Source organism: Zerene cesonia, chromosome 1 (genome assembly GCF_012273895.1).
Source record: "Zerene cesonia ecotype Mississippi chromosome 1, Zerene_cesonia_1.1, whole genome shotgun sequence".
Classification (NCBI taxonomy): Eukaryota; Metazoa; Arthropoda; class Insecta; order Lepidoptera; family Pieridae; genus Zerene; species Zerene cesonia.
The window spans coordinates 7,622,465-7,637,391 of NC_052102.1; the positions used below are offsets into that span (position 1 = coordinate 7,622,465).

General features: G+C 33.6%; 4 protein-coding genes across 4 annotated transcripts in view; 1 reads left to right on the plus strand and 3 right to left on the minus strand.

The window, feature by feature from the left end:
- The window catches only part of LOC119829142 (dedicator of cytokinesis protein 9), a 40,117-nt gene that overhangs the window by 16,109 nt on the left and 9,081 nt on the right, over positions 1-14,927 (plus strand). The window lies entirely within an intron of this gene.
- On the minus strand, positions 4-7,099 carry LOC119829164 (venom acid phosphatase Acph-1-like). Its single transcript, XM_038351569.1, has 10 exons — positions 6,775-7,099; positions 5,769-5,884; positions 4,588-4,655; positions 3,975-4,082; positions 3,143-3,224; positions 2,365-2,522; positions 1,850-2,032; positions 1,656-1,776; positions 907-1,154; positions 4-487 (listed from the first exon to the last, which is right to left on the minus strand). Coding segments are annotated over exons 1-10 (1,239 nt in total). The 5' UTR covers positions 6,777-7,099; the 3' UTR covers positions 4-334.
- On the minus strand, positions 8,052-10,833 carry LOC119829175 (prostatic acid phosphatase-like). Its single transcript, XM_038351580.1, has 7 exons — positions 10,538-10,833; positions 10,044-10,154; positions 9,729-9,968; positions 9,216-9,398; positions 9,015-9,135; positions 8,731-8,942; positions 8,052-8,331 (listed from the first exon to the last, which is right to left on the minus strand). Exons 1-7 carry the CDS (start codon positions 10,691-10,693, stop codon positions 8,170-8,172), a joined length of 1,185 nt encoding a protein of 394 aa, XP_038207508.1. The 5' UTR covers positions 10,694-10,833; the 3' UTR covers positions 8,052-8,169.
- LOC119829186 (prostatic acid phosphatase-like) lies at positions 11,675-14,489 on the minus strand. The gene is made up of 7 exons (XM_038351591.1): positions 14,274-14,489; positions 14,078-14,188; positions 13,635-13,874; positions 13,152-13,334; positions 12,727-12,847; positions 12,418-12,629; positions 11,675-12,097 (listed from the first exon to the last, which is right to left on the minus strand). The coding sequence occupies exons 1-7, from the start codon at positions 14,406-14,408 to the stop codon at positions 11,942-11,944; spliced, it is 1,158 nt and encodes a 385-aa protein (XP_038207519.1). The 5' UTR covers positions 14,409-14,489; the 3' UTR covers positions 11,675-11,941.

Genomic DNA, 14,927 nt, shown 5'->3' on the forward strand with positions numbered 1-14,927 from the left:
TAAGAAACATTTTTTTTATTAAACGCAAAATAAAACACAAATGTATTGTTAAATAATTGCTGAATTTTGGACAGGAGAAATTGGGTTAACAACTATTGCGTTTTGCTATCTACGTAAGGAATGTATGGTATAGAAACTAAACTATAATATTCTCCTCTTATCTACGTAATAAGTATGAAAATACATTAAGCTTTAAGCAACGTGTTGAACTTCTGTTTCATTTATAAGTGCTCTAATCATCTATTTGATATATTCCGTGTTTTAAGCACTAATTTGGGTAAAAAGTTTAGTATTGCAACGTATTATGAATATTACACACAAGTTATCGCTTAAATCATGTTATAGGAACAAGTTTACAATCCGTCTTATAGTTGTAAGACACGATAGATTTTGTAATTTCTTTGAATGTGTCCAAAGGACAGAAGGCATTGCATCCAGGCACTTCCATTAGTCTTGGCTCTGCAGAGTCGTCGTCCCAGTAATAAATCTGAAACGAAAAGGACAATGAAGAAATTGGACAATTTTCTACTTATTAAAATCAAATATGTACAAGAATTATATATGCGATTAAGAGTACATGAATACATTTATACATACACAAAGTTTAAATTATAATAAATTGAAACTTTATAACTCCGTCGTCATTATAGTGCTATAAATCGAAAGGGTCAATTTACAAATAACCTTGGCTATTTTAATAAAACAAAAAAAATGCCTTTGATTCCCAATTTTTTTTCAAATACATACTTAGATAAACGAGTATATTAATATTTATAAATTACAGTCAATTGACAATTATCCATTGCAATTTCCTATTTCATTTAATCTAACAACTACTCACATGGCTCCATACTCCTAAAAGCAATAATATAATTATTTTTGTCATTAAAAAAAAAACAAACTCACCTTGAATCCGAATTTCTGTCCATGCGACAATATGATTTGATCCTTCTTCCCTTGCGCGGAAGGTAGTTTTTCGTGTAGCTCGAACAGTAGCGCGGCGCCCGGGTCGGGGAGGCGGGGCGGGGGCGCGACGCACGCGGACAGAAGCGAGGCGACGGACACGGGCGTGCCGATGCGTACGATCACCGTCTGACTGGTCGCTTCTTGGGTGTTTGATATCGCTTCTTTTATTATTTGGGAGAGTAAAGCCCCTGAAATTATTGGAACGTAATATAGTTTGAGAAAATATGTCAACGACATACTGAAAGTTTACAGATATAGACACAATATAAAAATGTATATATCTAATGGTGGAGTGAGGCATATAAATCTCTTTTGCGTTAATTTCCTGAAATTATAAGGTATTTGTCATCAATACAAAGATTTAAATATATATCTAGTATGTCAAACACATTCAGTCTTAAAAACTAGAAATTTGTTCATTAATTGTTCTAGTAGTAGATTTTGATTTGTAAATATAATCACATCACAATCACAAAAATAATTATGTCAAATTTATAATTTATTTTTGTTATCCGATACGATGGCATAATAATTAAACTAAATTTATTTGAAAACAATTATAAAAATGATGATGAATGCATTTTGTTACATTACTCATCGCTGTTGTAATTCAGGAAACTTATGACATATGAGATATAAGATGACACTTTATTGTTATTTATAGACAAATAAAAAAAAACTTATCTCACCGCCACTTAGTTTTCGTAGTAGATTATTATGAAACATCATTGTATACTCCAGTCTTGCAACATCCATTAGTTTTCTCTTGACGTGCTTAGCCCATTTTGGATTCGCCACTTTTATATCGTCCTGAAAGTTGGATTAATTTTACTTGATTTTTGTTTTGCACTTCCCTGGCTAATTTTAGTGTTAAAATATATACCTGAATTAAAAATAAGTTGTTCAAGTGATAGGCATCTTGCGGAGTGCTAAAATTAGTACCGGTGAGTTGCGCTATTTTATGAAACAAGTCTCTATATGGCATTAATAATCCCTCTTCAATGAATGCCTTCAGAAGCCTGTGTTTCTCTTGATTGTATCTTGGACAGTTCTCTTCATATAATAGCTGAAAATTATGCAGTAGGAAACTTTATTTCGAATTAATCATCATCTCACTGACATTTTTATTTAATCATTATTCTTAAGTAATATCTAATATATTATTTGTTATAAAAATAATTTATTATCTGTTAGCCACGACTTCGCACACTTTGGACATAATATTTGATTTAGGATGAGATTACCACAATACCACATTAGTGGAAACCGCACACCTATCTAACTTTAACACGTTCAAATCCAATAAAGCCATACAAACAACAGATAAAAATAAAAAAGAAATGTATAAGGCCCTCTCTTGCCTCTTTTCAATCATCCAGTCGTTCACCGAATACTCACATAGTCTTCACCTTTCGACGGATATTGATACGGCACGGGCTGCCACCAGAACGTGTCGTTCCACATCTGATCAGGTGTTGGAGGCCAGAGACCGGCCGCTATCAACAGCGCTGTCATCTTACTTAAACTCGTGTCCGAAGTTATCACCATGCTCTTGTCTAATAAATCATGTATTTTAATTTAAAGAAATACATTCAACTAAATAAAATTCCAGGTTCGACGTGGGTATCTATACTAGTTTTCTCCACTTAAAAATAATCTACGATATCTCATTAGCGATGAGTTAGATAATTTCAATTTTTAGAGGATATATTTCTTTTGCTATAGAAAACAATCTCAGTTAAGCAACGGTTGACACTGTCATCAATTAGATGGGTGACCGAGATTATGGCAGACTTCTGTTTGAACTACTAAATGTGATCGATTTCAGTTTTATTTTCGATTACTCTCCTAAGAATAGTATTCAGAAGAATATTATATTTTGCGTAATCCTGATGGCTAATCGTTAAGTAAGGAATATCGACAGATTGAATGAGTGAATAACGAATGCAAATATCTATAATTTATTGAAATCTGACTTTTTTTTGTACGTTTGAATTGAGTTTTTATACAAAGTTTTTATATTGAAGAATTTTAATAATACCTTGCTGGAAAGGTCAAGACAGATTTAATTTATAGATAGAATTAATTCATAAGGAAAACCAACTAGGTATCCCAAGTATCTTACAAATGTGTACGAATCAAACATATATGTTGTATATCCTAACTCCGTATTTACCGGCTTCATAATAAGGCCCCAAGAAATTATTGTATCGTTTTCTTAACAGCGCACCCATCTCGTAAGTCAACATTTTTCCTTCCTGTGAACGATAAAATGCGATTATGTTATGTTCGATGCTTGGTAAATAAATACTTTTCTAATTATTCCTCTTAAAATTCAGTGAAGCTTAACGAGTAAAGTATGTTGTATAAATTTTTGATCTTCCAAATTATGTAAAGCTTCAATAAGACCCCGTTCGATTATCCTAGACGTGCTAAAAATATTGTGACGCAGCAAGGCGAATGCCTTTCTATAAGCGGGATGTGCGTTGCAGCGAGCAATAAATCATTATTAGTGTTGGACAGCTATCTGCGGCTCTGACACCTCGTTCCTGTTTAAACGGTGACCTTCAGGAATAGAGATCCCTCCCGCATTGGCACCGGGAAGTAAACGCTTCGCTAAAGTCGTATATCTGATACATTATAACAGATATGTATATTCTTACGCAGTATTTATATGTTTGTCATATCTAATACAAAGTTTCATGATGGCGATCAGGGAAAGCACATTTGAAATAAAAAAAAAGTCTATGTTATCTATATGGAGTATCTTATCTTATCAAATGATTGATAGATTTATTCCCTTAAAACCTTAAATTTTGTGGGCACTCATGAATTCTTCAGTAGCCTTTCTGACCCATGATTCCATGAGCATTATATAGTGTTCAATATTTCACTTATATACTGCATTATGGATACACGTTCTCCGATTAAATAACTCAACTAGCTTAATTGCTACTTGTAGATGCAATCGAGTAATAGTATACATTCAGAGTAATAAGCTCACTTACATTGGTTAAGGCACCTGCGCCGTAAGGAACAAAAACGTGATCCGGTGGGGGCGCCCCCAGCATGGATAGTTCACGCTCGTCCGGCGTGCGCTCGCCGTGAGACATCAGCTAAGCACGAGAATAATAAAAATCAATTGATATATTTATCCCATATATCCCTCGCCTTTGGGATGAGCCAGTATAGATTATGTTCACTAAAGAGCAGCAGCGATGCTGCATGTTTATAATTATGCACTGCAAACGAGGTTTATGAAGGACTGTCGCGTTTTCTTATGTTATTAACTTACGATTCTTGTGTCATAACCGAGATCGTTTTATGAACAGCAATACCATTCAAATTCTAAGCATATACTTTATGTAACTAAGATCTTAGTTTATTCTTTCGATAAGAACAATGTTCAATCTTCTATTTTATAATAAAAGGCGCATATTGTATTTCTGCCATCGAAAACAAAAACTAAGCATAACACCCAATTGAAACAATTTCGATCGTCAATTAAAATCATTTGACACAATCAATGATAACAACCTATTCGACATTCACTTAATAAACCTATTAAACTACATTGCATAAAAATAATAGAAAAGTATATAGAATTATATAATAACTTACCACATGGACTTGCCGTAGAACTGTGATTTCGACGGTTGAATCTTTCATCAAAATCACAGCGACGAGGGCTGTGGAATATATCTTATTATCATTTAGAAAGGTGGAATGACTGATTATGTTTACAACTTAAAAACGACATTCAGCACTTCCTATTTCGGCTTGGGAGTCAATGGTCCCGACAACATACGATGTTTGACCCCTGCACTTTTTGATAGTATAATAATAAGTGATTTATCTATTTAGTAAACAACAATTTGTAATCGTTCATAGTTACAAACATTTGAACCAAAATAAACAATTAATTTTTTTAATACACAACAACAAAATATATAAAGAATTTATATTGAAGCGCGTTGATTTATTTGAAGACTGTGGATTACTGGTTCGTCAGCTGCAAGCAGCTTAACTCCTCTCACGAAATATGTGTGAAAAAAAACAATTTAATGTCGAATAAATCTGCGATAAGTTCGGAAGCCTAAATCTAAATGTAGAAGGAAGAGAGTGCTATGCATAAACATTTGCAGAACAAATGTATGACTATAATGGGAACAATGTTGCTATCAGCTAACAGGCCAAGTGATATAAAAATCAAACATTTATAATAGGTACATATATATCCTTAGCTCTTATCACTTTGTAAGCCGTGAGATTCTTTTTCATAAATTCTTGGTGCTTTGAGAATGTTGATTACGTACTTCTAAATGTTCACGTGTAGATCGTATGTAGAGAAAACAATAAAAATTTCTTGACCTTATATGGATGTAACATGCGCTATTGATGAATAATTAATATTGATTATACATTGACTTATTAAGCCACATAAAAAATCTCACCAATACACCATAAAATAAGGAAAAAAAAACAGTAATAAAATTGTTTATAAATCAAAACGACTCAAAAGCGAAAGATAAATTAATGTTTATATCCACTCATCTAGTCAACATAATTTAGTACATTATTTAAGTCTCATTCCCCAAAATGATGACCCCTCACCCTCCCCACCTCCACTAGCTACACCCATGGGTTGTGGGAATGGTTCAAGGAAGGGACGCTCTCTTCTTTTCAAGGAAGGGACGATTCAGGTCGTATATCAATCACGGTCTAACGAACTGCTGACAAGAAATTCGCTACAGACGTTTCATATTCTAGCCCTCTTCATACAATGCGTCAGTCTGGCTCACCGGCAATGAGTGAGACGCCCACCAACACGCCGAGACAGCAGCAAGTATGTTCGGTCCTCATGCTCGGTGCCACATCCGCCGCGTTGGTCGGCTCCTCCTCGCGACCGCCCTCTTTCCTGTTAAAACATTGAGAATACTATTATACTGTGGGAACGTTTAGGTGAATTCCGAATAGTGGACAATTAGTCTGACTATTAGTGTGTTATATTATCGACGAATGTAATCAATTCTAGTTATTTTTACTACTTAGTACCTACCCATGGACATGTTATTTTTTTATCCTCATCTGTCAGTAGGTACTCTTAGGTTTACACTTATTAGTATTTCTCACTTTACTATATAGTTATTATTACATATCAAATTCTTGTGAATAACAGGTTAAATGTTCCAACATTTTGCTATTATCTATTACATTTCGTCTCTTTCTTTAAAAAAATAGTAACAATTATCACAAAACAACCTACTGTAGCTCCTGTAGCTTACGTACCTCTTTTATATTGATACAGTCTCACGTTAACTTAATTATATGGTCACCGAAGAACCGATGTCCATGATGTTTTCTGAGTATGCGAAGATCCTAAGATAATCTAAATCCAATAAGAATCATACATTACGCTTAATTCTTAATAGATACTGGATTCCAACGCGAGCTTTGCGAGTTCTTCTCGCTTCTGACTTGGATACCATACATATATGAAATCCGTTATATAAATGTATACTCAAAGTCAACGAATTTTGTTACGGCAAAAGCATACAAGCAAACTCTTTAAAATCTCGTAAAACAATCAATGCATAGTATGCTGAATAAAACATAAACATTGATGGAATGAAAATTGTGATTAAAATTACATTTTAAAACTATTTTGTTGAGGTGAATTATTTATCATCGAAGACATTGGTTAAACTAAGTTGTTGTAAAGGTCTTTCTGCTTTCCTTACACGAACAGTCATCAAAGCATTATTAACACAAATCAATGCAATATCAGCAATTACGATTACCACTTACATTTTCCTCTTCCGGATTGACAATTCTACATTGTATCCCAATATTGAACCGCGTATTGATCACTTAGTACTGCACATATCAAAGGACTATGCTTGAATCATAGCACAGACATATACAATGGATTGTTCGTAATTGCGGACGATGCAAGGGCGGAAGTGCACGACGCGCGAAGTGCTGTCTCACTGAGTCCACGCGGGACGCTCCGCGAATTCACGGTCGTTGCGACCTGCTCAGATGATTGACTTTGTCCAATCGATTGTACGGTATCTATTTACACATGCGAGAGCAACCATCACGGCTATTTGTATGTGCTACACTGACTCCCCGGTTACGCCCTTGTCAACGTCAATTTGAATGGGATGTTCAGATTTTATCATTACGTCGCCGCTGTATAAAATGCTATTTTATGTGGCGTAAAATCTAATTTGTATTGTGCTGTTTTTTAAACGTGACTAAAGCTATTTTTTCCTCAATGCCCATACAGTACAAAGAGGCCGTTGTGGTACAATTCTCCCACAGTATTGTATTGATGTTTTCAAGTAAATAGAAATACCAAGATGGCCTTATTATTATACCTTAATGCCTCAAGTAATTTTGTCATATACTTACCGTTAATGTAGTGGTAGGTTGGCATTTTATTAAATGTATACAATATTCAGGTATTATACAAAAATATAATCTAAATTAGATAATTGGTCAAGATCATGTCATTATTAATTATCATTGTATTCAATTAATGTTAAAATAATCAAATAATTCAATCTTCTAATTACTAGGAATCATAATAGTATGGTTCCGAAACGCTTAATTCCTAATAACAATCAAGCCTCCCATATAATTTGCTTAGATAGGTACTTACCTGACACATAAAATACTAGTTAGATGGACCATGAAATTATTAAGTTAAATTAATAAATAAAAACAGTAAATAATCACTTAGAAATCTTAGTTTCATTCACTTATTTGCATGGCGTTGTCAGAAATAATCAGCGTCTCTGAATACTCGAGCTTAATTCTGATATCCTTCAGAAGATAAGACACAGAAAGATATCTTTTATGTTTACTCATCGTATTTGCCTATTTGTTTACTAATCTGTACCATAAAATATACTTGCCATCTATTATATACTCTCATTTAATTTCTACGGTTGGTTCTAATTCTCCCGTAATCTGAAAACAGCTTTTTCTCAAAAAGCAGATATTTAAAATTTTATTTAATCTATATCATTCAACAAGGAAAAGGTTCTCTTTATAGTTGTCGAAATGAAACACAAAAATATTATATCACAGCCAATTTAATATCGAAAATCTGACTTTAACCTACATTTCATATTTATTCAGTCTACATCTACACCCACAAATCATTGGAAATTTTGTTTCCTTCGATTTTGACTCTTAAGTGACGGGAGTAGAGCATTGTTTCTTGTATTCACTATGAGACAGAACGAATTCACGTGTGAGTGAGAGGAATGTATCGTAGTCGCACAAGGGTAGCCCGCCACAGCCCGATATCGGTAATATTGCTCCAGGACCTCCAGCGTCGGCAGAGTATACGACCTGTGAGAGTATAAATACTCATTAAGGGATTAGACAGACGACGCATCATAGCTTTATATTACCGGCGATTCCGTTTTAATACATTGATCAAGGATAACATTTATGAGGTATTTCCTATACTTTGATTAATGTTTTATGGAAGGAAATCCGAGAAAACACACTGCGAAAAAGTCCTGTACTATCTTAGCATTTTGCACTGTATTAAACGTATTGTATAAAAGGTTATCCTTTTGTTATAACTTGTACATCCGTTGATGTTTCTTTATTGTTTTTTATATAACGTAAATGCTATAAATGCGATGCTAATAATATTTCCGTAATCATTACCTGTATTGTATTGGAACAAGTCAAGTGCAACAAATCGTTTAGTAGCGTTCTAAAATTATTATTACACCTTACCGTAAATCCATATTGGCCGGTTAATCGACGTTTTCTCAATTCAAGTGATATAGTAGAACCATATTTTGGCTGGTGCGGTCTGAACACTCGGGCAGCGGACATCAGAGCTGCTACGTTGTTCTCATGAGCCGAGAACAACCACAGTTTAGGTAAATCTTTTTCTCCAGCTATAGCCGCACGCGTTACATTCACTATTTTCTCGAGCAATACTCCTAAAAACAAAAGGTCATTCAGATTTTTTACTTCGAAATTGTTTCAATTAAGTTGTTGTTATTTTTTTTTACCTGCAGCTAATCGTATCATTTCGCTGTTATAAAACTCGGCAGCGTATTCGATTTTTGTTACCTCTTTTATCTTCGGCATAACGTCTATCGCCCATTGCGGTGGATGTACTCCGACATTTTCCTATAAAACAATTGGCATTCATGACGAATATTTTTCATAAATAGATAAAAGTACATTGTATATGTATTTTGCGTTCATACCAGAGTTTGAAATAGATTGTCTAAATAAAAAACATCTTCCAGTGTCGTAATGTTGGTTTTAGTTTTAATGCTCAAATATTTGTAGAGTCCTTCGTATGGTATCATCCTGTTCTGGATTTCAGCCGAAGCGTAAACTTTATCCCGTAATTGCAGATATCGTGGACAATTGTAATAATACATGAACTGCAAAATATTTAAATTTGTTTTTATCTAACGTTAGAGTCCATCTGTATTGACCTGACGTGATTTCTTCGGCAATAAATTTAATTTTTCGAAACCGGTACCACAACGCGCACGAGCCACTCATCAAAATCGTGTAAATACCAGTTACTTACATACTTATTACCTAATTAGCATTAAGTATTGTCTGTATTATTTTAACACTATGTCATGTCACTTATTCTTACAGTTCTGTACGCATCAATTAACTTCTATTATGTCTTTAATGAGCTAAACGTTTTAACGAGGAAGGCGGACCAGAATGAATGTAACTATTTAAATGTAAGTACTTACATCGTCATCTTCATATGCAGGTGTATCGTATGGAACTGGTTGCCAGTTAAGGGTAGGATTCCACCTTTGCGCCGGTGGTGGTGGAAACAGAGCAGCCAATGCAGTCAAAACGGTCATTTTAGTGCGCGCGAAATCTGTCGTCTGAATATGTGTCTCATCGGGTAAATAAAGACTAGAGATTAGATTGTTGTAACGTTTCCTCAAATACTCCCCGACTTGATATCCGCGCTGCTTCCCTTTCTGTTTCAAACAATATATTTAAATATATAAAACAAGTGAATGTTGTTGTTAAACGAAGAGTATCATGTGACTTACGTTTGTAAGCGCTTTCTTTCCGTAAGGAAAGAATATATTATCATAGTGTTGATCAGAAGGAAATTTGTCTAGCTCTTCCTGATCCGGCGTTCGGTCACCGTGTCTAAAAACCTGTAACATTATGTAATATGGATACAGATGAATATTATGGATATAAGATGCTCATTGTTAGATACCTCTAAATAACATATTTACATATTAAACAGATGTTTTAAATCTTGCAAGTAATTGTTATTTTGCATGTTTTTTACAGTAAATTGTTTTATGTCATCAATATGTCACCAATTTAGAGTTTTTTTTTTCTCCTAGACAAATCGTTTCAATGTGTGTGTTATAAAAATGCTTCATCCATTACCATTTAATTTTATTATACGGAACATAAACCATCCATGATAATATACAACACTAATCAAACCAGCAATGGAAACAATATCACTCGGAACAAGCGTGACACCTGTGACCCGCTACAAATCGGCTCATACGATTGAACATACCACAAAAGCCATCAACAGATCAGTGTTCGCCAAGCCATTGTCTACTACGTCCACTTTGTTATCGACCTCCGCAGCCGCTTCTAAAGGAAGCTCTGGCCTCAGCTCGTTACACAACACGGCTACCAACAACAAACCGAACACCATCAAAGTGCCCATGATGTAAATAAAAAAAAAGATGTCTATATAACAATAAAATAATCGACTAGGTAGCACGCGCTACCGCGAGTCGATTTCGACTGCCATGCTCTGAGCCACCGTATAGTTTATATCTAGACAGGGACATTGAAGAGGGCCGAGATCGTAATGTGATTAGAGCGCGAAATAATCTGGAGACCCTCAATAGACGAGACGGTGAAACTGTTATAGTAGAATGTGATTTGATGAAATAATGAAATGTCCTAAAATCTATAAAATATAAACAACTCATTCAGTTGCGTATATTAAATCTATTGTATCGATTGTTGCTTCAACATATTTTACTTTACGTTGTACAAGTGGGTGAATAAAAAAGGGATTCTAAAAGATGAGCGTACAAATTCAGAATACAAAAAAGTGCAATTATTCATGGGATTACTTATTTTTTGCTCCACAACCTAGTTGTTTGCATTTAGAACTTGTTTGATGAATCAAGTTTGATTGCGGAATATTCGCTTAGATTATATGGAGACTAGCTAAATAGTGAATATAAACGCATTTTACTATTAAGTGAAGTACTTTGTTAAAGTTTATATTCCAATATAAACTAATTTTATTATGAGGGTTTTTTGTTGTGTAGAAAATACGTACAAATATGTTATATTAAATAATATAAGTAATTTATCGGTTGCAATTGAAATTGCTGTATAGACTCGATTTAGAAACTTTATTCGCTGTAAAGATTCCACTTTATTATTTGTCTGATTGTATTTATGTAAATAGAGCACTCTTATCTTTATAAACCTTAGTTTTAAATGTGAAATAAAAGGTGTTTTATGTCAATAAAATGTTATGCTCTAATTACATACTCAGGTTTAAACGCAAAAGATTACGAATACAGTCGTGTAATTTATCCCATTTTCTAATCTACATTCTCGTTAATATTACCTCGCACTATAGGAGATTAAAATTAGGACGGAGAGGAATTCAAAACAAAAAACATACAAATCACAGCCAATTTATTATTATAGTACGTTAATATTGTACTTTGATTATGTTGTGTATAATCTATATGTATTATTAAATTGATAGCAAAAATTATTTTTCAATATTAATTGATTTCAACGGTCTTTGGGCATGAAAAATACCCAAAAATGGTATCCAAATTATACATTTTTAAGGTTATATTTTATATCTAAAAACTAATTTCTATCTTACAGGAAATAGTTACAGTTTTATTTTATATATAAAACTCATTTTTCGTAAATACTAAGATATATTGCAATGCATTTTATATTCACTGTGTGGTAGTACAAAATCTTTGGTTAAATCAAGGAAAGTGTTGTAGTCACAAAGCATTCCGCCGCCGCAACCTGCCACTGGTAACACTACTGGCGTGCGTCCGATTTCTGCGGCGTATACAACCTGAAAAGGAATAATTTTAATTATTGACTACTTCTGCATAGCTACGCATTAAGTGAGCGATCTTAATATTAATTCAAGTTTTCGTTTGTACAAAAAGTGAAGGAGTGCTCGCTTTGTCTTCACAGTCTAATCTATTAAGGGATAATTTAAAAGCCACCCATGTAAATGGAATTTCAATCATCCTATTATAAAGATAAGCTTGGCACGACCGGTGTCTTTATACACCACCGAATCGAATTGCAATGTGTATTTGTTGCCTTTCTGACAATGTGCTGCAACGGCTACCTATATATTGAAAAGATAAAGAAAATACACCATACCATAAAACCGTATTTTCCTGTTACACGATTTCTCCACAACTCCAAAGACACTGTAGAACCGTATTTAGGCTGGTGGGGTACGAATACTTTGGACGCTGCTAATAATGAAGCTACGTTGTCTTCATGAGCAGAATATATAAAGAGCTTAGGTTGATCATTGTCACCAGCTATTTTTGCTTTTGTTGCGTTCACAACATCTGCTAATATTCCTCCTGCAGGCAGAAACCAAAGATTAAATTTATGTATTATGGTATAATGTATTATAAAATATTGTTAAATAAACCAGTACTATGTTTGTAGACCTCTTACCTGCTGATATTCTTTTTAATTCGTCTGTATAAAACATTACCAAGTACTCTAATTTAGTCATTTCTTTTATATTAGGCATAATTTTCTGAGCCCATTGTGGAGTTGGTATATCTACATTGTTCTGAAAATTTAAATTAAAATGTTACATAGCGATTCTAAAAAAAAATACTTGGGAATTAGATGTTTCACGGCATGTAAACGTAGCATTTATCATTCTGTAGCTTCGAAACATCTCCTGACACAGAAATTCTATCCTAAAAAAGTCCAGAACCTTCAACATGAAATGGAAAACAGATACGTATTTATGATACTAGTAAGGATTGGCATAACAATATAACAAAATTTTTTGATGAAAAGTAAAACTGTCGGTTAAAAAAAGCGAGTTAGATTTTATGTAAAATGATTATAACGAACAAATACCATACCAAAGCTTGGAATAGGTTGTCCAGCATGAAAATTTCTTCTGGAATAGTAAAATTATATCCAGTTTTTTCCGTTAATATTTCAAACAGACCTTTGGATGCTTGCAAATGCGATTGAACCTCTGGTAAATCATATAATTTGTTCTTTAATTGCTCGTAAGCTGGACAGTTATTAAAATGCAATAACTGAAATAAAATATAAAATTAGTTGTTAGTTTTTGGTTAAAATATATGAACCTACTTCTTAATACAATGTATACGATAGTTTTGTTTCTCCTTTTAAAATGAAATAAAAAAAGCCTTTTTATTATTTTTTTATAATTAAATATTTTTCATACATTTTCTTCTTATTTTTCCTACATGTACTTTTTATAAAAGAAATGTATTATAAATCCAAAGCATAACCAAATAATAATACGGCATAGCGCAATAATAATATTGATTAATAAAACTAAATAGCTTGCATATTCATGGACATATACATACACTATCATCATCACGTAGAGGCGTGTCGTACGGTATGGGTTGCCAGTTCAGACGAGGGTTCCACCTCTGCATGGCCAGCGGCGGGTACAGAGACGACAAAGCGACTAATACTGACATTTTAGTTCGAGCGTAGTCTGTCGTCTGTATGTGAACCTCTTCAGGCAGATAGAGCCTCGATATCAACCCATCATATCGATCTCTCAGGTATTGACCCACCCGGGATGCTCTTTCCTTGCCTCTCTGTAATATATATTCATATCGAGCTCATGTATAGCACACGATCAATCGGAGAGTAAGCGAAACGAAACCTAATCACCATTGTTACACTTTGTATTAGCATAATGTATTAAATCTTGTAAGATCCATTCAATTATTCACGCGTACTCAATTTTCTTTATAAACGGCAACATGAATTATGAACGTTTAAATAGTTGATTACTTACGTTTGTTAAAGCCTTCTTTCCGAATGGAAAGAATGCATTTTTTTCCAATTTGAAATTTGGAAATTTATTAAGTTCTCCTTGATCTGGTGTCCGGTCGCCGTGTCGGAAAACCTAATGAATTAAATATAATTAGACTTTTTTTTTGTTAACACCCACTGTGTGTAATAAAACACTAGGATATTTTCTTTCAACGTACCACAAAAGCCATAACCATGTCGGATTTTGCTAAAGTATCATCTCTATCTGGTTGGTTCGGTTTGTGTGAGTTGTGATGATACTGACAACTGCATACTCCGATTGAAAGTACAGTTAATAATGCCACAAGGCTCATTTTTATCGATTCAAATCACCTTTAACTACATATGACATTTAAGTCCGCGCGATCGCGATCAGATTTCGACTGCACATATTCTTATATTTACACCTTTATATACCCATATGCTTAAGCACCATTTAATGTTACAATTTTAAAGGAAATTTATACCGGTATTAGTAAAATATAATATCGGCTGGTTTATCGGTTATTGTCACAACTAAGACAAAACTAACCTGAGGGCAATATTGATGGAAAACATTAATTCGGCAAACCCTGACGACATATACCATGCCCTTTGTCAGAAGCATAATTATTTAATATAGTTTCAATTTATATATATGGACTTTTATGACTCCCAATTGACTGTAGATAATTAAATTTGTCTTAGATTGTTTTATTTTTTATTTAATATGTGATTGTATTATTAGGCACAAAATACAGTTTTTATAGTTACTAGAATTCAAGGACTTCGCTTATAAAGAACCAGTTATGAGATTTTTAAGTATGCATACTAATATTATAAACTTAAACTTA